We start from the raw sequence: 25646 nt of genomic DNA on the forward strand, positions 1-25646 counted from the left end.
ACTGATAACTTAGTTCTGTGTCTGTACTATGTGTGTATCTTAGATGCACAGTTTGGCTAAGAACCTTTAGCGAAATAAATGGACTCTCAAACATTGAATCTTTTATACCTATGCAGTTTTCCTTCAAAGCGTGTATCTCTGAGGTCTCACAATGAATTAGCCATCATATCATGCACATCGCCCAATAAAAGTGTGTTGCAGACACTTTCATAATCAGACATTCTGATGCGCTGAAATTACCAGCTGAAACCATCGTATTGATACTCAATTGTCTCCGAACGGCCAGTACGTCACCTTGGATCTTTATGGAACTTCCTGTCTAAACAATGAAACTGTAATACGCCAAAATGTCGTAAAGGACAGATATGCAGTAGAATAGTTTGCTCTTTTTATCCAACTTTAAATTGCATGCCCCTACCTTGTATACATGTTTAGTATCAATGTCGTTACTGTAATGTGATTTGTAACTATATTCGAGCTCAAATAACGATTTCATATCACAGACCATTTCCATCGCAATTTTATCAATGTCCCAAGAATGGCTTTGTTCGATTGACAACGTTACGTATGTAAGATAGGTATTTCATGTGATACAATTCGGGAAAGCATAACAATATGTTTTAGTGATTATCATTTCATAATAATTACAACACTGATAATTATTCAGTAGAATTAATTTACAATGTCAGTAATAATTCAACTCCATAACTCATTATGAAAATAGTTCTCAAAGTTTGAACCAGCAGAAAAAAATTGTAGTTCTAAAAACTTGTAATCTAGCAAAAAAAATAATGACAAACAGACAAACACCTTGTTCGGTCTTGCAACGTCAAATTGCTCATTTAAATATTTTAATTGAGGCTGGAATTTACATGGTTACGACTATCGTTGGCTGATGTAACACCAGTTCCTGTCTGTCTGCCTCCTTTTCATACGTTCTTTAAATTTGAGAATTATGCAACGGTATATAAATAAATCTGTCCTGACATCAGGATGATGAGTTGATATGCAAGCACATATGCATACCTGTTATAGAGATTAGAAGTGAACTTAAAGGTATACTGTCACCTGTTCCAATTTTGCCACAGTTACCATGGAAAGAGAAAATCTAACCAATCACAGATTTTAAGCGGGTGGCCACTTTTTAAAAACAGCGCCCTCACATGGGCATTTGAATACCAAGGACGCCCCTTTGACCATATATGGGCATATTTAGATTACAGGTGACTGTATACCTTTAAGGAGTACCGTATTTTGACCTATTAACGTTAACATTGACAAGTAATTGCCTTGGAGAGAATGGTCTAAAACGTTAACCACGTTGCTGTTATCGTAAATGTAATTCACATGAATCTCGTCGTGACTCGCATCGCAGTAAATGTAGTCAGACGAAGATTCTTGGATAATGATAACATTGCCGATGTGTTGGGCCTATCGTCAACTCCTCAAACCTTTATGGCTGGACTCTAGTAGTCCTGCGTGTCTGTTTGCAACCCCGTGTGCAATTTTATTATTCAACTAGGACCCTAACTGGTCATGCAGTACCAGCCAATTCCATCGCATTTAATGAAGGAAAGCAGGAACATATTATTGTGAACATGTAATTTCTTGAATTGAATGTCAAATGCCGCGCAGTTAGCTATTTTTCCGCTATTTCTAGAATTTGCACAACTTTAACAACCTTAATTTTGTTCTTGATTTTGAAAGAGAATGTTACCCTGAAGAAAGTATGCCCCTAATTTAAATTGATCTTTATCTACAATTCTGTCATCCCTGCCCTACGTGAAATACAGTGTTTGCTTTGCAAACACAATCTAAGCGAAAACTGTCTGATTGGTTCGGATGTAAGTATTATGTGTGCCCATATTATAGAACGGAAGACATTATCTGTAGGGCAACACTCTCTTGTTGACTGATTAAAACCGTGTTGACAGCGTACTCAAACAAGAGCGCCCTCATTTACACTTTCAGACTCCAGCCCTTAGCAGCTCACGTGAGTTGACTTTCTATTGTACAATTGACGAAATTGAACAGGAACTTCGGGGCCGTGTTTCCATTTCCTTTAAGAATATTTTGTGTACTTCGTTTAATCCTTGATACAGAAAACTGACATATTTTCCAGGCAGCTGGGAATATTCATACTAAAATGTAACTATAACAACATATTTGTCAGTGCTACGCAGTTACAGAGTTCACCTCGGTTTTTAATCCAGAAAGGTGTGAAATTTCCAGGGGGTCTAGAAAAATTATCCAGAAACGGTACTTCTATATTACTCATCTTGTTTGGCAAGATCATTTTAGCCTAATTAACGATCCGTGGAAGATGTTTTCAGAATTTGTATCGGTTTCGACGATGAACATGGCAGAATGTAAAATTAAATAAGGCCGCGTTTTGCTTCTTCACGTGAGAACGTTATTTCGCTGAGTATATCAAAAGGATTCGACACGTAGTTATTCGTGCAGGCAACGAGTTTGGATAACTGCTTGCTGAACACTGATGATTATCTTTAATTTTGGTCAATAAAGAGAAGACTGTAACCAAAGCTCATTGTTTTGTGTTTCAGTTTCGAGAGGAAATATACCAGCAGATAACCACAGCGTAACAAACAAACAAACGATGCTTTTCTTCTACATAATATTGATATCTGCAAACAAGATAGGCGTGTGCATGAATATAATTTTTTATTCTTATTTCTGCCTCTTTGAATAATATAGTAAAATCAACCTTATGTTCATATTTATTTACTGGTGTCCATTCTCCTTCTGTTAAGGTCACACGCTTCTCATTACTGCCCTCTCTGTAAAATGAGTGGCGATCAATAATGATTTCAAACGTGAATTTCACTGTCACTTCGATTTGGATGGTTATCAATAAATGCTAACTATGCGCTGTAATGTGTAATCAAGGTAATTACTAAAACGCGGCCGACTTAATTACGACGTGAATGCAGAGGCAAATACAAGTTGGCCCCTTTCCACTCACAGTTAATCATTTCTTCGAATATTACGTAACATCATTGTCTAGTATTCGTAACACTTGTCTGTGATGCGTTCATGCAAGAATCATTTTCTCTTTCTATTGTTACAAAATCGTGTAAGAAATTTTATGGCAGACTCTCTTGTCAAGATTTTCGATGACCATTTGTCAAAAGTATCACAAAACAATCATCTGCTCCTTGAGAGACATGTCACCTTGCTGCTGACGTTCGATGATAAGCATGTCGATTATGCAAATAGTAGTTTCCTAGAGCATCACAGGAAGGCAATGCTGACATTCGTGTAAGTGACAGACAGACACACATTTCGGAAAAAACTTCAACTCAAGGATGTAAAATAAGACAGAATCAACCACAAGACAACACTTGGGTACTGCGTCATTCATTTAGATTAATATCTCCTTTATTGACTAATATCCTACACGTACAAAATATATATATCATACAATGACTGGTCGAAACAATACTGCAGTCATCCGTGTTTTTTTTGGATCTCGAATTTCTAGTTCTTTGTCAAAAACGAAAAAAATGTGTCCTTATCGGGATATCAAATTTCCAGTTCTTTTTCAAGAAAGAGAAAAATACTATGCTAACTACATGTACCCCATCATAACAGACCGTTTCAATTTAATCGATATGAGATAAAAGTGACACATAAGAGAAAAACGATTGTGTCGAAAAATAAAATTGTTCAGTTGTATGAAAATTACAGTTTATTACATCAATCTTGTCTTCTTGGTTAACACACTGGTCCTCTCACCGTACAAAGATACTGTCTTTCGCGTATAAAACGTCAATTTAACCTTTCAGCGGTGCACTCCATATAAAATATCGTGTTCAAATTGTCACGTTATCGTGGCATGATGGCCGCGTTCGAGTGCTGATCAAAAATTATCAACGGTGTTGCATTTCAGAGAAGTGTGACCGAAAAAATTAAAAAAAAAATATCGGTGACCTTGACAATTTCTTTGCCTTCCCTGGCGACCTGAATTTCCTTCATCGAATATTCTTACATATAAGAGCGGGTTTCATATAATTTAGCTCTACACTTATCCAGAAACATGAAATAATGTTATCCATTAAATATGTGTAATGTAATTGACTGTAAACAGGTAAATGTGAATAAAGAGAAGCCATTTGTGTACACAAAGTTACACGTACATATCAGAACAGAGGAGTTTGATGACACAAAGTCTGACGTGATAGATTAAAACGATCGAGCAAGCTAGAATACATACATTAAAATATCTTAAATGATAAACCATTTAATCAAGATTATTATTTTTTCAGTCCACTAGCGATAATCTATTTCCCAAATTCAAAGAAACATAATTGGAAAAAAAAAATACGCCGTAATTTCTGAATGAGTGTTCTTGATTTTTATACTTCATTTTCACATGTTCCAACTTGAATACTTTAAATTCGAAGAGTTGACGAATGCAGTATATCCACATAAATGTCTTTGCTGTTGTTAAAACAGGTACACACAGGATAAAACTCGATGTCTCAAAAAACATCGCTTACAATTCTTCGTATGATGTGAGAAGTTTTTTTCTGCCGTTCGTCAACACAATAAAGCTACCAATTGCAATCAGATACAAAAGAAAACAATTTACATAAAGACGCTTGTTGACTTGTTTATATAAAATTGACATTAATATCACCAAAGGCATGCATAATTAGTTAATACTATGGCGCTAATACTTCTTTATATTAAGCTTGTTTTTTTTCACGTCGTCTCCTACGATGAACAAAATCCTTGGTGACTTCTTCAGCCTTAGTGTTTTAGTTGTTCTTGTTTTCAAAGAACATGAAATCCTGTAAAAATAGATTTGGACGTTGTTGATTAAGTAGGTACAGAATCTTAGTTTGTGTATTCTGCGTCCAGGCACCACCACTCACGTTTTAACACAAAATAATTAGATCACTTGCACCAATCCCGAAAAACAAATGGAAATTTGAGACATACATCCTAAATTGTAAACATTGGATGTCTTTTTTCTACTTACTATCAAGAAGCAGGCGGCTAGCAGCGTGGCCTTGACCTTGACATCCAAGTCAATTGGAACTGAAAGGCATAAAACGAAAAACGATAAAACTTTGCAAAAATCAATTTAAATTTTAAAAAATATCATGGAACACCACAATACAGACTGGTTTTTTGCTTGTAAAATCCACAGGTTTCAAAACATGGCCTAGATAAGCTATCCGAGGCGAGACCGTACGTTTAGCATATATTGCACTGTAAGCTAGCTCGGTGATACCATAGAGGTAAAAAAATATTGTTTTCACCTCAGTCGGGATACTAAAGCTAGCCTATAGTGGCAATGCACGTTAAGCGTTATCTTGGCGATGTTTCGCGAACCTGTAGTAAAATCGGATGTATAAACATACCCCTTCGACTATCAACCGTTCGCTCACGTCGTCAGCATTCTGTACATTTTTTGGCAAGAGCAAATATGTATGGTCAGTGGAGCTCCCATTGAGCTCCTCTAAAGCCGAGGAAATCTAGCATAAGTACGCCAGATTTTAGCCACTAGATAAACTATACCGCGGCGAAAACAGTGCGACGTTGCTGCATACGATCTATCTTCAATATGTGTTGATAAATAGGCATTTTATACAGTGGGAGTAAATGTGTTTTTCATCACTTACATTCAGCACTGAAGTTGGTAGCGTTGGTGAACATTTCTCTGGCGAGTCCTCCCCATTGCTTGCTCAGCTTACCGATTTCCGTCTTCTTGTCTTTCGTAAGAATCTGTTACAACAGGAAGAAGAAACAGAAAGAGAGTGAAACTGCTTATGTATTTTCCATCATTTTTTCAACTTGCAAAAAACGCTTTCAATTTCTACCTAAAACATTCTGCAAAAAAACCCCTTTGCTAAACTCATAGATATAGTCTCTGCAACCTTACTGTTAACGACTTAATTTAAGTCCTGGCTAGAATTCAATATCAACAACACCATTGTATATTGTAATGGGCAATGGGAAACTTTCAGTAGTGGGAGAGGGTTTGTCGGGAGCTTGAACTGTTGTGTGGAAGGGGAGCGGGCAGACCATAGGTACTGAAGGGCAGTTGGCATGATAAGTCAGTGGGAGGGCATATCTTCCTCATATGCTACTGAATGAACAGTTACGAACAACTCGACTTCCTCCTCTAAATTTTAAGGTCAAGGTCAAAAATATGTAAAATAAGTATATCGGCCTTCGAAACATGTTTTGTGATGATTTTGTAAAATTGACCGAGTTCACCAGTTTTAGATACAATTTGATACCCTTGGATCGAGGGAAGCGTGTTAGATAATGTTCAAGTCCCGTGCTTGGCGCAAGCAATTCCTGAGAAGAATTTCAAAGGCGATTGTGCTGCGTATCGATTGTACGTGTCTGAACAGACTCAGTTACTGAGAATATTCGCAGCTACGCCCTGCACCGTGAATAATATTTGGAATGAATCTGAATCAAAAGCATGAGTCGAGTCTGAGTATCAGCAATATGGTTCTTCATTGTCTTCGGGTGATATATGAACAAGCCTGACAACAGAGTCGGGATGATGTCGCACGAGGGCGCTCTAGAACGGATGGGCCTGATAATGATGATATGATTTTTATGGCTTCTTTCCAATTAAATTGGAATTATTTTTTCTGACAAGTTGTTGTATAATTTTGTTCGTCCGCTCGACTCATTCACTGTTTGTAGATATGATTTATTTGCCATTTTGTTGGAATAAATTCATCTTACGACTAAATGCTAGTGAGCGTTTTCTAATCGTACCGTCTGGTGGCAAGACCGGCAATGGAAGTAATTATACTGATTGAAAACACATCTACCTGGAACACCTGATCCCAGGTACAGCATACACCCTGGCAGATACAGCATGGGCCTTTCACGATCAGTACCGGCTCACGATTGGCGTCAAGGATGTCAAACTCCGCCACCCAGCAGTATTGCCTTGAAACAACAAGGAAGACGTTGCGTCAAACAGTGAAACAACAGCAGCCATTTGCCACGAAAGTCTTTCTCCTTCTGTTCGCGTTTGTGCGCGTGCGCATATACATATCTAAACATGTCAACGATCGAAAAATATATTTTGATTAGGTGATTATCTCGATGTGTAGTGTGTTCTATATAGAGCGGACACACATGAAGTCAGAAGAGAATTTCATATCGGTTTTGAACAAGATTTGACAAGACAAGATGGACCAGATCGACCGATATGTTATATTAACATGCATATATACACATACGAGCATACATACACGAATGTGGGAATGCATGTATACCTACATAATGTTCGTATATGAAGTCACGTAAGCATATATACGACCACATGCAAATACGCATACATACATCCGACACCATCCAAATAGGTATACTCGTGTAGATTTCAGTGTAAACTGTGTTTTTGCGGTTCTGCAGACCTGACTACATGAAATATACCACGTCACATACATACCTTTGTCTGACATATCCAATGGGCGTACCCACTGGAGCTTCGATAGCAAGTTCAAAGGCACAGTGGTCTATGTTTGCGCACCAACAACAACCGGCACAGCACTTGAATTCACGGACCACTCGCATAACTTCCTACACAAGATGAACATAGTCAACGAGACAAAAATTACAAGTTTCTGTCATGAACCTCAAACCCAAAATGATGATATTTCACCCTCTCAATACATTAGCGTTCTTGATAAAGACAGTTCAACTCAACACCACGGAGATAGCTGCATTGGTTCCTTCGTTTGATAACTCAAACGATATTTCCGTACGATCTGCCTTTCGTGGCTTATGCAGTATAGACTGTCGGACTATTTAATCACCGTATAGAGGAAGATGCATCTCTGAAATGTGGCCGTTAGGATTCAACTATTTAATGGAAAATCGTGAATTTTAAGAATGTTGCGAAATTTTGGTTTAACTTTACGTCAAAATGTTCTTGTGATGATCGCGTACTCTTGCAGAGTGGTTCCTCTATCGGCAGACGATGGGCTAGATCAAATATATGTACATCATCCTGCATGTCACGACCCTCCATCTCCCCGGATATGACATTCATCATCAGTAAATCAGATAACTAAGAAGTACACATGGCCCGGTTGACTATGGTTGTTCTTTATTGTTACCTTAGAAAGTTGGTCATGACTGGTGAGACATTGCGACCTATCTAAGCGATATAAGTCGGTGAGCAGGTTTCTTTACACTGGGAAAGACATATCGTAACTTTATTCAAAACAACAAAAAGAAAGAAAAAAGCCAACACAAACTGTCATAATTAACTTACAGCCTGTGAGTTGTCCACGATATGCATCATGAAGCCCCTAGCAGGACCACAGCATTGTCTCATGCAGAGGTCGGATTCTGAGAAGAAAGATATTATTGTCATTAAAGGTGCATTGCAAGGCCATGGTTCCCTCTAATCCACACATCCCTAATTTCCCTCTTCAATATTCTCTTCATGGAACACGCAGTTACTGCAAACTTACCTGTCTACTAAACATTTATTTGTTAAACAACAGTATTGTAAAATGACGTAAGGGTTGGGGAGGTCGTTTCCGGAGAACTAATAAGCAGACACTGCACGTACGTAGTGAAGTCGACTTCCTATCGACGCTTATGCAGAAAGCTTTAACTTTACGCCCCATTCTCGATAGGGTAAATTGGTCAAGTGATTAATCTGTGCATCGATGAATTTGTCCTGAATACGTGGATGCATAATATTTTTGGCGTGCTGTTACGTTATATCATCAATGCAAACATGATGTGCCCTTACTCCTGTCAATACTAGCATCCCTTACCTTCCCCAGCAAAATACACCTGTTGTCCCATGCTGTTCTTGATCTGGTAACGGTTGCGGCATTCCCATCCAGTGAACGCTGTTTTTAAAAGATCCAAGATACTGGACGTTAATGGCTATGCCGTGACACCTGTGACGTCACAGACGAATCGCTCTAGCGTCTGTGTTTTCATTTTGATGTTTCCACGTTGAACCACATGGATGAGCCGTCGTGTTATTACAAATCTTCAACAGCCCTGTATCCTGTCATTCATTATGGCTTTTCGATAAAGCATTTACGTTCTCACCCTTCATGTCCCGTTGACGAATTTATCTCAAATCGAAAGATTCCTTTGATCAGAATGAACTTTACTCAAAATAAGTACAAATGCTCGAATCCTTAGATTTCACGCCGAAAATAGGGCAAGTCGAACGGGAATATTTTGTTCGTTGTTAGTCAAGGAAATAGGCAAATTACGTCTTCAAAATTGTGCAGCAATCAAACAAACGAAACTCAACTAATTGAAACCAACCGACCAATGAACAAGTGTTTATGGTTTGGGAGTATAGTCAGTCAGGTTCCTTACAACACATATGCCTATTCTAAAAAAAAAAAACAAACAAACAAACAAACAACAACAACAAACGTTTAAATGGTAATCAGTAAACTTACCTTCCATAAGTTCAACGACCTGATGAATCAAAACCTGGTCTATCTGAGTCAGGTACTCCAGACCTGGGGGACAGCCGAGAGGTGCCTGGGGAGCTGGCATCCACTGCGTGGGTTGCATCCCATGGGCGGCACCCATTGGCTGCCCGCTTACCTATGGAAACAAAGATGTGTGTGGCTGCCATCAATTATCTTACTTTCTTAGTTTGCTGTCTTCATGATGAGGTTTATTCAATTATTATAGCCATCAAATTATTGTTGTCTAACTTGAAGTTGTCGCAGGTAACTGCTTTCTTTGTGACATTACTTTATTAATATATCACCACGTTTTCAGATCGCTTACATTTGACATGATTACGATTATGATGATGATTATATGATTATATCATAGACACTAACTGCATACTACGATGTCTTCATAAAATGTGCCTATGTAAAACTGACACCTGTAATTTACGTATGGAGATTTCATCATCATCCGCATCAACGTAATTGAATTCATCCGCTGTTTTACTTTAGCTTCATTAAAATAGACCAAGAGGATCTGTCGAATCCCGGACTATTCGGTCTGACATCTTCTTGCAGAGCCAACGCGTAACAGTTATTTTGACCGTATCACGAAACTCAAATAGCCCCTTGCCGACTACGCAGTGTGGCCCTCTCCAGCCCTGATTTTAAGCTTAGTGAAGCTAAGCTCAGTGAACTTGCATCCCAGCAATACCAAAGTTTATCTTTGGGCTGGCTTAGCCAGACCGTTGAGGGCAAATTACTAATTAGGTAAAATACTAACAAAGCAAAAAAAAAAAAAAAAAAAAATTAGGTAAAATACTGAAAGCCGCGCATGGCAAACCACGAGCTGCGAGGGAATCCAAATTGCAAGCCATGCGTGCGGGTAGAAAATTATATCAAGCAGACTGATCGACTTTGACGGATGAGTCATAAGCTTTGACATGACTAATTGATAACGATGACATGATAAAATCATTCAGTTCAGATAATTGAGTTCACTGACAAGCAAATTATGTCATCGATGAATTTCTTAATCAAGAAGCGAAATAATAAGGTTTATCTTTATCTCCTCACTGAAATGAAAACATCACAAGGCACGGAGACTTTGAAGAATCGATGTCACTCTCAACTCTCTTACAGTCCACTGACTCTGGGATAGGTTTTTCTTGCATTATGAATGATTCAAAATGGATGATGGCAGACTTTACTCTCGTACAATGTAGATAAGCGAGCTCAAAGTATTTGAAAGGGAATCTGAGTAGCGCTAGAGGGCGTTTGAATCACAGAGCGTCGGCAGAAGTTTGCACAATATAAATGCGACAAGGTTTAGCTCACCATCACTTGGTAGTATTTGACAAATGATTAAAACTGTAAGATAAATCTATTGAATTCTAGAAAAATACTCCGGCTGCCAAGATACAGTTCAGCTGTAATTTCCTACTTTAAGAGTTAGAAAGCGAAACTGTGCTTACTGCCTATTTCTCCTCCCCAACCCCTAGGGGGTACACTCAATATTTGTGGATGATCCGATCCTGGGTCATCAACCTTATAAATTCGTAACAGTGGAATGGCGTCGTGCACACAACGGCCAGAGGGCTATCAGAGGGCTTGACTATTTATTGTCAATATTTTGGACGTCAAGATTTTTCTAAAACACGAAATTTATGTGCTTTGTAATCGATGTATGTTAAAGGTATGAGACGAAAGGTCGACCAACGTCTGTAGTAAGTTCTTTTTTCGAAAAAAGTGACCCTTTCTGGCGATGCGTGTGCGTGCCCATACACTTTTCTATCGGATCCCTCACCCCCGACTCTATCAAGTATTTCCCAAGGGTATTTCCTCTTGACATGCACTGATAATTACTCGGTTTGTGACGTCAACAAAACCATTGTAGGCCTTTGCCATCACTTCTTCCCATTTTACTCGTGCAATTTATCTCCGGAAATTTCCATTTAAGCTTTTCAAGTGCAGATCGATTTTATTATTTAGACAACATATTATTCAAATCAAGTAATGCTACGCTATCGTCGAAAAAACACAAAAACATTGCAATGGGTCTCATGAATAGACCTGTATGGATATCAAAATGCAATGTTCAGTAGTTACATCTGATTAGACAGAAATAAATTCTCGATTTTTATTGCCATTCAATCATGAACCTTTGTTCTACACAATTCAATTATCACAAGGAGATAATGCCACCATTCTCTGCATACATTAAACTTGACATTCAGTCCTAACTGATTGTTCTCCCCGTGATTTTCTGGTGGCGGCCAATTTGCATAACAACTTAACAACGTAATGAGATTTGCGGGGCCACCACTCTATAATTGCTCTGGTACGTGAACACTGTTTAAAATGTTCGTTATACGTGGGAGCTTATAACTTTTCATCCACAACTCTGACCGAAGACATGATGGGTAGCCCACAGGTGCCTTGAATTGCCAGTGTGGCATATATGGTGAGAAATCCTTCTCTCTATGAATACCACACTGGCATTTCCAGGCACCTGTGGGTTAGCCTCGCTGTGATTGAAAAGAAGCCTTGGTGACGGTTCATTTACTGGCTTATCTTTTCCTATACCCGTCTTATATCAAGCTATACTACGCATTGAAGTGACGACGTAAAATTAATATCTGATAAAGATCCTCATCTCATTTTAATCACAGTTATTTATGAGTAAAATATGATATTGTAATATTTTAATCACAGTTATTTATGAGTAAAATATGATACCATAGTAATTATTTAATAGTTAAACATTTCTTGATGTTCCTCATATTAGTTATTTATAAATATGATAAATATAACATAATTATATCAATGTCGTATTTGCCATAAATAAATAAACTATAGTATCATGCACTTTGCCTGAAGCTTTTACATAAATACAACAATTAATAAACATAACTCAATGATAAATTTAAAAACATACGATCCCTTCTTCATTTCGTCCAAACTGCTTTACATTTGTTTGCCAACGGCAGGGGCGTTGTCCAAACGAAAATGCGTGAATTAAGTGCAGTTTTCTGTCTGCCACTTTGTCAGTTTTTTTTATTCTAAAATCAACCACTCTACTGTCAGGGATTGGAAACCCTGATGGTGTACTTACCGGTTGTTTATCCATCTTGGTATCAGCCTCTTGGAGTCGTCGTTAACACCTGAAACAGGTGAAGAAAAATCAAGACTAAATTTACCACGATTACATCACGTCCGCCGATGCGTATGGGAGATGCTGCATGTTACAGGCGATTTTTCTTGTGCCCGGCAGAGATCTCGTGAGAAGTTACATATATTGTCAAAATGTCCATGTGACATAGTCATGCTTCGAATGACAGTCGTATTGTGTAGCGAAATTAGCCGCTTTCTGCAACGAAAACACTATTCAATACTACATGCAGAAGCGCCGCCTGTGCTTTGTAACGATAAATGTCCCTGAAAGCATGACAGTTTGGCAATCTCATGCAGTGTCGTCAAGTAGGGAAAAGGCCTCTTCAACTTTTGTTTGACAAACGGCGCCGCTACTTGACATACGACCGCTCTAGATCTGACACCTAAATTGTTATATTATAACTTCCCGTTAGCCGTTTTTGTCCTCCATTCACTTACATTCAGATATAGTTTGGAAAATGTGTGTTGGTATCGACAATATGTCAGAGCACAACTGTCACCCATCAACAGATGAAATACCAGGCATCTTAAATATTCATGACGATGTTCTGATACATAGTAGCATGATTCTTAAATTATCCAAGGGATTTTCTCCTCCCGTGTCTGGCTGATCAAAGTCGATTGTGTTTTGGTCAGATGATTATTAAGTATCAATGATGGATGGACGCCCATTAGATTACAGATAGGCAAGGGAAGAAGAAATCACCATATGTGCTTGGGGTCGGGCCTTGGTAGCTCTGCATGGCAGGGCTGTGTGTTACCGTACCGGCGTTATATATATATGGTGGGAGGCCCTATAACGCCAGTACGGTAACACACAGCCTTGCCAAACAGCGCTAGGGGGTTGGATTACTGATCAATGCAGATGGGCGTTTGCTTTCGCATTAAATACACTTTTATTGGAGTACAGTAAGGATTTTTTCAAATGTATGAAAGCAAATAGCAAACAATAAGTCTAAAATGTTTGGTACAATGCGGACAAAGCGGTAAATTTACGTAACGGACAAATAGAGCATATATGTTAATGATGACAGGGAGTGGAAAGGTCAACGCCCTTTTTCTTCTGGCCATTGAGGTGACTGACATGACACAATTGCGAAGAGTGAGAAAACATGTGTTAACCAGGCTGCATTACTGAATGAGAAATACAATATCGTATTTTCATGGCCAATCGTTGATCCACTCTGAAAAATGGACATCAACATACCTCATATTTCTAAGATTTAAAAACTGCTACCTACATTAACAACGATTGCGGAAATATTTTTGAAAAGAGCCGACATTTAGGAGCCAGAATTATTTATTTACCAAATGATAAGTAACTGCATCGAGAATGGGGGTTGTGCTATTTTACATAATTGCGTTTTACATGACCATGACTTATCTCTCATATTTGCATGCATATTTTATCAATTTTCGTTTTGCAGTTTTACAACAGGATAACTGAGCAGCCTTTCAATAATTATGCCACAAATATCGTTCTGAAAGCAAATATAAACAACTCCAAAAATACTCGCGGAAGAGTTGTAAGTGAATTCTATGGAATTCCGAGCATTCCTGTCCCTTTTACTGAAGTCGCCACAGGCACTCTACTCAATGAGTCGTGTTTACATGGCAGCCATGATGGATTTTTTTCCCGGAGAGCAGCCACACCCACTCAAATCATTTGTAGTTCCGTGCCTGATATCAACAGAATTGTCGGCAACAAATTACTAGAACACGTGTCACAATCATGAAAGAATTCACGTCGACTGTTCAAATGTTAAATCAATTCGACACGTCGCTATCATGGAAGTATTGGGCATTTTTACAATATTATACTTTGAAACCAATTTCAGTCCAGCTATAAGGATAGACACACCGCTAGGACAATTTGATATTTATACTTTTGTAATTAACTAATTAACTGAGTTGAAACAATGTCTAATTTTAGGTGAATTCAAATGCGAATGGAAATGAAACGGTACACACAATACAGTGCAGGAAGAGCTGTTGATGCGCTACATATTAAAACTGTAAATGTGTTGTAGGGCGCAAGCCAAGAAACAATATTTCGAACGTTGAACCAAAATATTGCAGGAAAAATGTTGAATTAAGTCTACTGGGGCCATAATGTAATTTAATTAATTAATTATTATGCGGTCCAACCCGGGCTAATTGTACGCGTACCCTTGCTACGAATGTACGAGTCTTGCACTGACAACTTCGCAATGAAAGGTAATATTTTGAGCTCTGCCTTGGCAAATTTTGATGGCGGACAATGCATTAAGAAGCTTACAGTTTCCACGGAAAGCTAAACGACAGGACGACGTAACAGATCAACCATTTAAACAGCTGAGGTCGAAGCACCTACGGCAAGTCAAATACAAAATTTAGCGATCTGAAATTACCATTACGTAATAAAGCATGCTCTGTGCACGTAAATGAACGCGTTTACCCGCAACCATCATTCTCTGGTTATGATATATTTATTTTAAGACTCCCAATGGCACAAAAATTGTAAAGTTTTTTAAAGTACCATAATGGACAAGCTATTTCTGTGCACTGTCTCAATATGCTCTTTGGAAATTACTGACCTCTGTCTATTAAATATAACCTTTCTTTTCAGAAGTTGCTATCACAGCAGCATATACATATACGGGAAACTCGAGTGCTTCGCTGCAAAAGACTTGGAACAAGCCGCCAAGGAGTGCACACATAAAACGCGATTGGGAAGCCTTATTCTATTGCACGCGAGCCAGTGGCTGGCACCAAACCAAGTCGATACATCGATACAGTAACTTTTGGCATGGGAATATTGCATTGCATGCAAATTCAACGGCTTTCTGGGCTTCTAGGCAGCTTTGTGGGTATCTGGTTATAACACCGCATGACGTCAACCTTGGTCTGGATATTGGCCAGTATGATATTGAAGTTGATACCGCCTGATATTGACCTTGGTGTCAACTCAATAAGTAGGCTACTTGTCGTGAAACCAAACGTGAAAAGATTTTACCTCAGGCGTCGAGGGTATTTGGGACAATTTAACCATAAATCTGTCAAATTTGACCCTGCATTAAAGATATCAAAGCGCTTGGTCACTATGGCCACGAGTATTCTGTGGGTTAGTGACCAATTCTTTCTTGAATACGTTTTATTGTGCTTTATTGTCGTATAGTTTTAGTAGAACGGTCAAGTTTCCCGATCTACTTTTCAAGAGAAAATGCTATATACTTGGGCGGGTAGATTGTTTCTTTTTTGTGTACGCTTTATAAGCTTGAAATGAACAAACAATATCGAATACTTAATGTTTATTGTGCGCGCTATATATAATGATTTGCTTTAAGAATTTGACTTCCCGTGATTTTCTGGTATTTCAGTCATATTTTACATTTAGCCAGGCAGAGAAATGCGCCGCGTATGTGACAAAGGGCCGTCTATTTTACCATGGCGACGACAATGTTTGTTTTCAAGGGTCAACAGAAATGACCTCAGTGTCAGGAAATAGTGAAACGTTTGAACTGCTGAGTAACTCGACCGTGTAGACAGACCACGGCGGAACAATACTTTGTTTGTTTTCTCAATCCAACACAGCCGTGAAACGAATTCCTGATTGTGATTCGTCTACAGTTAGTTTGATTTCCTATGGATATAAATATATATTGGAAAATAAGGGTAAACAACAACAACAACAACAACAACAACAACAACGTAATTTTTACATAAAACAAAGACACACAGACGTGCATTGAAGTAACAACATATATAGGCCTATGTATGTGTGTGTTATATATATCGAAGTATACGGATATCCTCGTGGGAATTACAGTACTCGATGCGGAATGGAGAGCGTTGTAAATAATAACATAAATTACTTCAAGTAAAAAGTAATAATAGACTTTCCACTTTTTAATCACATGAATATTTCTGTAAAACCAAGTCTTGGTTTTTTAATAATTGAATGCTTCTTTGAGGAATGATTTCAATACTCGTCTGATTATCAGACTATCGGATTTCTTAATCGTGGTAAGTCGTCGGTTCGTTAACTGCAAAGCATGTCACAATTTTCTCATTTTACATCTAATATTTCAGATTGCATTAAAGCCTGCAGCGCAACCTCACGTAAAATATTTTTTTTACTTCCAGACATCATGGTCTTTGATTTTAGACTAGTGACGGTGAAACATGGACAAGAACACAATACGACAACAAACATCGCAACAACGATAAATTGCCGATGAGGTGTTGGAAACTTTAATACAAAAAGTACTTCAATTGAGCGCAACACGATTGAAGGCAATGGTTGTCTTATTCACAGTGACGGAAGAAGGAAAAGAGACAAATGAGGTTGATTTGATTTGAGGCAAATTACATAACACTTGCCATAGATTTTGACGAAAACGGAAACTTTGCAGCATGTGCGTGTGAATGTGTGTGTGTGTGTGTGTGTGTGTTTGAGAGAGAGAGAGAGAGAGAGAGAGAGAGAGAGAGAGAGAGAGAGATTTAACTGAGTAGAGCAAGTGTTTATATACCTATTTATCGTAGATTTTTGTAAGATTGCATTGTTTTTAACGCTTATGCTTTCTATTTTAGCTTCCTATTGGAATTGAAAATATACCTACGAAACAAGAACAAAAATATTTTATGAAAATGCCATTACAAGTTGTTATTATTGTCCCGTTAACACCATAAACGTCAGGGGTGAAAGGAAGCTTTGCTTGGCAACGAGTACTACTAGGCCTAACAACATGCGGACGATTAAAACAGTCACCAAATGTTCAAAATCACAGTAAAGGCTGTAGGTAACGCAAACGTCAAAAATATGTAATAAGCCTGACGCTTATCGAATGGACAAAGAGTTCTGTCTAAACTGTAAAGTCTGTACGCTGACATTTAACCCTTTCACTATGTTTACAAGTATGAAAGTCCAACCTCTAAGCTTAAATGTTGGGTGGTGCGTTTCCCTATTGTACTCGACAATGCGTGCGTGTCCTCTGTTTTGCAATGACTCAGGTGTCAGACAAGATAGCGGAATTTTCCGTAACGGTTCAAGGGAAAAAATGACACTATCAAACATTTTTTATACGAAAATAGCTGATATAAATAGGATCGATCGTGTCAACCATTAAATGAACAAACAAAAGCGAAAAAAAAAAAAATCATCGAATTTGCTGACATAGACGAGTTCTCATTTGGACTGTCAATAGAACAAGCCACATTGTATAAAAATTCAACCTGATCTTTTGGGGAAATACAAAAAACAAACAAACACACAAAAACAAACTTATGGAGTACCAAAAAGTTCTCGAGCAGTGTGTATTGTCATAGCTCTGTTCATCCAAATGTCATCAGGCGTATCAAAACAAGCCGCAGAACAATAATGCGCACATGTCTGCAACTGCTTTCTAAGGAACTGAAACTACAAGTTCAAGGTGAAAGTTTTATATTTTTGCTGATCTCTTGGTCGAAGAAATCAAACGTTTAGGCAATCATAGAGTCACCTTCGAATCGCGTTTTTTATCATGATGAAAATTCATATCTGCATGTGCTTAATATTGACGGTAACTCTTTGTAGTGGTGCAAATAGAAATAATTAATGAAGAGTTACCGGAAAGTAAAAAAAAATAGTGTCGATTTTCACAGTAATGAAAAAAAACAAAATTTACGCTGTAGCTTTCCCAGTCGACAAATGTCTACTGTGGTACATAGCAAGCGAGAAAAACATGAAAAACAATAAATAAATAAGTAAAAAAATTCGATTTTGAACGCGGCGGCTTTTCCTGAAATTCTAAAACTTCGCGTATAGCTGTGTAAAATCACATACTCTGACTTGAAAGTGATCCAACGATCAGCCTAGCGTCGTTATCATTGAATGTTTCATGGAATGACAATACTACACTCTTGCTTTCAAAAATGAAAAACTTCTGCTCGTTCTCTTTTGTTCTTACATAACATGGTAATGATCTTGTTGTGCGTGCTGGAACAAGCTAATGGTTGGTTTGTGATATCTCGGAAAATATACTTTCCATAGTAATGACGATATGAACCTACCATAGACCTCAAAGAAATGTTCTATGCCCCAACACAGATAACCCTTGACCCCAAATCACGAATGACTTCTGTACTCGGTAAACTGTAAACTTTCTCTTGCGTATTCACGGACGTGACCCTTAAAGTTCAATATTGGCCGACGCAATTACCCGTGAATGGGTTTGCCTGCTGTGAATACTAATGTCAAAGTCCTTATCGCACTTTCGATGCTCTCTTTCAGGACTTCCTGCACGCAGTACTTCATGGGAAACGTCAAACCATGTTTTAATGAAACTTTTCTTTCCTATTAGGTAATGCTTGTAATTTATCACAGCATTCGATTTTACGGAAGCCTTTAGGCGATTCCTGTTTTTGAATTCAGCGAAAAGACTGGGGGACTTCCCTGGAATCTCTGCAGAAACTAAAAATCCTTCAACTTGTCTTAAAGCTTGTTCTCTTGGTTGCTCACTGAAACCCATTGCCCAGAAATGAACAATGGGCATAAAAACAATCAATTGTGTCTGTTGAAAAATAAAATTTACTGTGGGCCTATTTGCTATCATGAACAGTACCCTATCTGAAACATGTGAGGATATCGTGGGCTGCACCGCCGTAATCGTTATCATTATCACATGACAAATATCATAATAGTTATGATCGATATGTTTGTTTGTTTTTTTCCAAATGCAGGGCGGCTGGTCTGAGTATTGATTATGCATGGCATTCCAGTGAATGATGGCCTATGCCACATGACTCGACGTACATCGATAAGCCAACTTCTTACTCGGCTATTGTGAAATCCTGCAGCATTTAAGTTCAAGGTTGTACCCGACGTTGTATTTCGGTTTCATTGCGTCGCCCATAGATAGTGGAGTGCTCGACCGTCCCTAAACATCAACCAACGCCGTTGGTAAATCTATTCTTTGTTGGGAGGAACAAAGGTTGCCCTTTCACACTCCACTGGTCATTTAATATATGCCTGTAGGTCCAAGCATGGAGTTACCACTGAAATGATATTCACATGACGTCGCCGCACCCGAAAACACGAATGCTGCACGATACGCACGTATACTCGCCCCCATGACCAACAGCAGTATAGGTCTACGGTAGCAGGCCTAGCTGATACGTTGATAACAAGCAGATGTAAACAAACGACCAATATGAGTCGAAGGAAGCCATGGAGGTCTATCCTCTTCTGGTACCTCCACGATTAAAAAGTAGCCTGAACTTGTCCCTATTGTTCTGCGAAACATACACATGATACACTGACTTTGGCTAGCAGGGCAGCTGTAGGTCTATACTGGGTGACACAGAGACGTAGATCAGCTTGAATGCACAGTAACGAAATTATCAATGCGGGTATTAACTCAAACGATTGGCTGGGTCGCGTGGGTGAAGGGACGGTGCCCGGGTGTTTCTCTCGCATCTTACCCGATTGCTGAAAAAAAACGTAGCTCCGTGTCGACTATGAACGCAAACAGAGGCACTGGTAGACTACCAGTGTGCGAAGAGACCATAAAGAAAAATGGTCGACGATCGAGGCCGCATCTTGTCGGTCCCCTGCCCTCTCAATGCCCGCTATAAAGCTTGTTTGACCTGATACACTCGAGAGGGACTTGGGTAGAAGGACAAAGAGGGTGTAGCTGTCTCCCCAAGCAAGTGACCTTTTATTAATAACGCCTGATATTAGTATACTGAACAGAAGAAACTCTCAGCTTTCTGACCTAAGCAGAAACACTGAGCTTTCAGACCTACATTATTATTACGACCTTCAGTTAAAATCATTATGTCTACTAAAAATTCAGCGAAGAGGTTCAAAGCAAAGCGCACATTGCATCTTCAATCTTTGTCATACGGCTTTGATCATCAACAGCGTCCGCGTATGGTATTTGTAGCTGCCCTTCAATCTTTGACGTAGCTGCAATAATTGTAGCCCTTGGTTGGTGGGGATTGGGCTTCTGTCGTGCGGCTCGCGCCTTGCCCCAACCAGGGCTACAATTTCTTCCTATACCTGCTAGTGTAAAAGCTGCAGTGCGGATCTACACTGCATGGTCAAGGCACACACGGGGCCGCATTATTAGAGAATCTCGCCTTACCGTGTGCAAATTTCACTATAATCCTGCTCCCGGATAATGTTAGAGCCCTTGTAACTCCTATCGATGGTCAACTTTACTCCTTGCAGCTGAAAAATGACAGTTTAATGACTCTGGCGCGAAGTCAATTCGAACTGGACCGCCGTCGTTGAACTCTGTACCCAGCCGACTTGTACCATTACATTTTAGGGGTGGCCGACAGGTGTGAGGGAGCTGAATGAGCATGCTTACGGGTAGCCCTTCACTGCCTCCGGAGCCAAGCCGGACACTCTTGCCATACTCGTAGGACTAGTTTATGGGATTGAAAGGGGTGGGTAATTTTCATGACAATATATAACTCTTGGTGAATAAAGAGAGATACTTTTGCCGAAGTTCAACTACGCATTTTAATTAGTTCAATAAATCCTGTGCTCTATCTTCCGAACTTTCTCAAATATGTTACGTACTAGTTCAATAAATCCTACACGGGAACGGGTCATTTGAAGCAGTTATAGAACTTTGTGTCCATGTACATTGTTCAGAGGCGTGTGCCTAAGTTAAACTCCATATAACTAGTTCAACTTTCACAACTAAGTTCAACCATCCACCTCCATGGTACAACTACATTTACAAGATGCCGCTGTTGTTCAATGTGAGGTGGAAAGAGTGGTTCCAAGCAAAATCTGTTAGACTAAAAAGGTCACAATGTGTGAAGTGGGGTGCCAAAACGGCATTCTGTCCATGACGGCGTGACTTTGAACATTTTTTTTTTAAATCGGATATTTTCCATCTAGTATCAAAGTTTGACATATCGACGATTTCGGGATTACTGTGAAATCGCCGATCGACACTGGACTCAGCACTCTGCGTCTGTGAAATCGCCTATACTTACAGAATATTTATCGGCAATTTCCGGACTCTAGACGATACTACAATGACTAGCCTTGTGCCACGGCACGCCGGGTCTGTGAAATCGCCGATATTTATTTATAGTTACTTATAGTGCAGCTTTGCCAAATACTTTGCTATTTGTATACAACACGTAGGTATTTTACTGTTTTTGTAGGGTCGTAGCATTTCTTAACTCATTACACAAACGCGGATTACATTCCTGGTTAATTTTCTCACAGGACATTTATGTAGTCTCGCTTCGAACCATAGTGAACTTTACAGTGTGCATGATGAACTCAGTATGGAAATAGCCTATTAAATATAGCAACGACTTCCTCCAATCTGATTAAAATCAGAAGAAGAGTACGGCGACGTCTTCTTATGCGTACGCGGTATTCTCTCGCTGTCGCGTAGTGAGAGGCGACAGCGACTCGGAGAGAATACCGCGTACGCATAAGAAGACGTCGCCGTACTCTACACCTGATTTTAATGAGATGGACTTCCTCCATCCGTTTGCTCATGACTACTTCAATAATGCAGTGTTTATCAATTTAAAATTTCGGCATTTTCTTGTCTGTCAACATACATCTTAATGATGAAGTAGGCGGGTTGTATGAGGATTTCTTTACATCATTTTCACATCTGTGCTTTTTCATGGATACATCTTTCTTTTGTAACAAATTCCTTGTAATCAGCATGTTTTACATACATGCTTTGATATTGACCTCAGCAGTTTTTGAATAAATCTGATAAATTTGAAGCACCGAAGTAGTAGTAGTCACAGTAGTAGTAGTATCTATTTAAAGCTTCCCATTTTTACACAAAGTTGAGAATGTTCCAGACTAATTAAACTCATGTCATGATGAGTACGAGTGTGGGGGAAAATGACATACATAACATGATCCGAAGTGGACCAAAAATGGACTCCTGAGATACACCGCACCAATCGACAAAACATGAGCGTGTACACCTAAATAGCTAACATTGACTTCTTCCTGTAAGGTCTGATCGAAACCACTTCAGTGACAAATCAGAAAACATGTACACAGAAAGTTCGCTCAGCAAAATGTTATGATCAACGATGAAAAAAATCTTTAAGTATATCTAAAAACGATTATCTTCATCTATATTCTGTAAAAGTATAGACCCTGGTCAGTTAACTTGACTAAAGCAATGTGACAAGAGTGATGTTGTCTGATGATTGTGAGTTGTAACAAAAAAGATTAAATGCATAAAACTGTAAAAACTAATATAAACATGTTTTTCTAGTATTTTAGATAGAACTGGTAGAAGGGAGATAGGCCTATAGTTGTTAACATCACTTTTAGAGCCTCCCTTATGAATCGGAACTATTTCATCACATTTGAAACAGTCGGAAAATGTACCACTATAAGCTTCAAGATTAAAAGAGTTGCGAATATTTGTCAGACATTTCACCACTTTACAGCTCTGGCCAAGCGCAAGTCTGGCTCGAACTTCGCTACTAGATGATACTAGAGTTTGTTAATTAGGCGGGTAAATATCCGATATATATCGAAGATTTTATAGCCTTAGAGATCCATATCGTATAGTATATTAGCCGTAAATATCGATTGGATATTTTATAATTATATCGCGGTGTCCTCTTGTTGTCAGAGCATCTGTATAAAATGGCAAAACGAGACGACAGACTTTGCATGGCGTGAATATCTCTTTCACTTCTCAGGAAATAAAGATGGCAAGTTCTTCAATGGTCACTGGTCTCTCTTTGCTTTCAGCGATAGTGGTATTCTAGCAGTAATTGAAAAGGAGCAAACAGTCCTATGACCTTTTTCAATCCTCCGAAAAGATAGCGTTAAAATAACAACAACTATACTGCCACTAGCGCGCTACTGTACTGCTGGTGTCACCGTTTTCATTAGTCCCTCACACCTATCGGCCACCCCTAAAATGTAATGGTACAAGTCGGCTGGGTACAGAGTTCAACGACGGCGGTCCAGTTCGAATTGACTTCGCGCCAGAGTCATTAAACTGTCATTTTTCAGCTGCAAGGAGTAAAGTTGACCATCGATAGGAGTTACAAGGGCTCTAACATTATCCGGGAGCAGGATTATAGTGAAATTTGCACACGGTAAGGCGAGATTCTCTAATAATGCGGCCCCGTGTGTGCCTTGACCATGCAGTGTAGATCCGCACTGCAGCTTTTACACTAGCAGGTATAGGAAGAAATTGTAGCCCTGGTTGGGGCAAGGCGCGAGCCGCACGACAGAAGCCCAATCCCCACCAACCAAGGGCTACAATTATTGCAGCTATCTTTGACGTAGTTCAGTTGAAGTATGTGAAAGGCTTGTCCACTACGGACGGAATGTTTCCCCCAGGGCGTTCAACTTGACCACTTTCACTGTCTTCCTACCTCCATGTTCACATCAACCAATACACTGGCACTGATCATATACAGAACAAGACGTAATGTGTCGATGCCGTCACTGATTTTCGCACAGACTAAACCTACAACAACGATGCGGTAGCACTGGTAGTCTATTGAATACGACTGTTATAAAGTCAAAATATGGCGAACTGTGATCGCCCATGCGATAAGCCCTTCACTAGCAGCGACAGGAAGGGCAGATACCTCCCACGGTCACAAATCAAACTCTCAACAGTCATTCTGACACTTATACTGATTTGTTTTTACCTTTAACAGCCTACTCGCCGACGAACGGTCCTTTGGAAGCTACACAAGGTTTCGAACACGAGTGGCGAACACTTGATTCCACAGACGCGACGTCGCGAGCTGCGCAAACTGTTCAGAACGTCAGCGGCAACCCGGATGTCGATTTCACTTGTTTACCACTGTCACGTGATTGTAAGTACCTGGTGAACCCATAATAACAATACATTATTTGCATGTGAACTGAAACGTCAGCTCGTGCTTCTGTGTCACTGAAAGTGCTAGCTTGCTCCACATATTTATTCAAGGCAATCTGCATATCAAACGGTTGATATAATAATGTGGCAGCACAATTTGTCTTCCCTTTTCAACTTTAAGTATTCCTCCACGATTACGCGTCTCATTCTGACCGTGTTACATTTGTATGTGGACGTAATGAAAGTATGGATGCTCATCTTGAACGTAAATGTTGATAGTTTTTCACCAATCCTGACGGATGTCCGGTAGGATGTGCCATACGCTTACGGATTCCGGACACTTGGTAGCTCCACTTACTACAGCGACTCATGGTGGTCAAACTTGATGTGGAAAATAAATGTCTGCAAAGCCTGTTTACCCTGAATGGATTTAATTATTGGACCAGCTATGATGTCATAATGAATTCAAGTTCATTCTTGTATTAGAAAAATCTATTCTATGCGTATCAGATAAAACTGTATTGGATTCATTTCATCAGAAATGAAATGCATGGTATGATTATGTCAAAGTCTCTGTTTATTTTGACACATCACGTTTCCTCATATCATTTATTTGTTTCCATTTGGCAGTGTATATTTGTTGGGAAGATCAGAGTTCTCTTTATCGGTCACTTTTCTATTTACTAAATATACCAATCAAATTTTACGACGAGTTGGTCCATGACATGTACACACCAGAAAGCTGTTTCCTTTCTGTTTTCATGAAGAAAGCGAGAGAGCCTCACTCGCGAAGCATCGTTGGTGGCGCTCAACGGTCACGGTAAGACGTTGTTATCGGGTAAGATTTAGAGAAAGAAAGTGATACAATTACTGACACACTACTACCCTACACCTTCAAACCCATTTTGAAAGGAAAAAAGGTTGCAAAAATAGGTGATAAATTAAACGTCAATTTACTTGCATACAAGTTACGTGTCCGTGGGACACGGAGTCTGGTCAGCCGTTACCAATGTTTTGAATATCCAAAGATTTATTTTCTACCCTAGTGACGTGTATGTCTGAGAAATCAATTTTCGTACTTATTTGAGATAAGAATATTTGAAATGAAAGAAACTACAAAGCAAACAATGATTCAACACTCTACCTCAGCATTCCAATACATCCAAATTTAAAAGCGCACCATAATCTTTCTGCCCCAAGATGTACA

The 25646-nt window shown here is 39.1% G+C and overlaps 1 protein-coding gene across 1 annotated transcript; it reads right to left on the bottom strand.

Moving 5' to 3' along the window:
• Window positions 1–3367: 3367 nt before the first annotated feature.
• On the bottom strand, window positions 3368–24522 carry LOC139137576 (phospholipid scramblase 1-like). The gene is made up of 10 exons (XM_070705752.1): window positions 24267–24522; window positions 12562–12610; window positions 9444–9594; window positions 8793–8870; window positions 8279–8355; window positions 7451–7581; window positions 6825–6945; window positions 5652–5754; window positions 5006–5064; window positions 3368–4814 (listed from the first exon to the last, which is right to left on the bottom strand). The coding sequence occupies exons 2-10, from the start codon at window positions 12574–12576 to the stop codon at window positions 4782–4784; spliced, it is 768 nt and encodes a 255-aa protein (XP_070561853.1). The 5' UTR covers window positions 12577–12610; window positions 24267–24522; the 3' UTR covers window positions 3368–4781.
• Window positions 24523–25646: the final 1124 nt, after the last annotated feature.

Source organism: Ptychodera flava, chromosome 7 (genome assembly GCF_041260155.1).
Source record: "Ptychodera flava strain L36383 chromosome 7, AS_Pfla_20210202, whole genome shotgun sequence".
Lineage (NCBI taxonomy): Eukaryota > Metazoa > Hemichordata > Enteropneusta > Ptychoderidae > Ptychodera > Ptychodera flava.

Excerpts from the sequence above, each read along its gene's own strand:
- LOC139137576 (XM_070705752.1), bottom strand. Across the intron at positions 8,871-9,443 it reads GGTCGTTGAACTTATGGAAG|CGTTCACTGGATGGGAATGC; the intron begins GTAAGTTTACTG and ends TTTTAAAAACAG. Across the intron at positions 5,755-6,824 it reads CCTGGGATCAGGTGTTCCAG|ATTCTTACGAAAGACAAGAA; the intron begins GTAGATGTGTTT and ends CTGTTGTAACAG.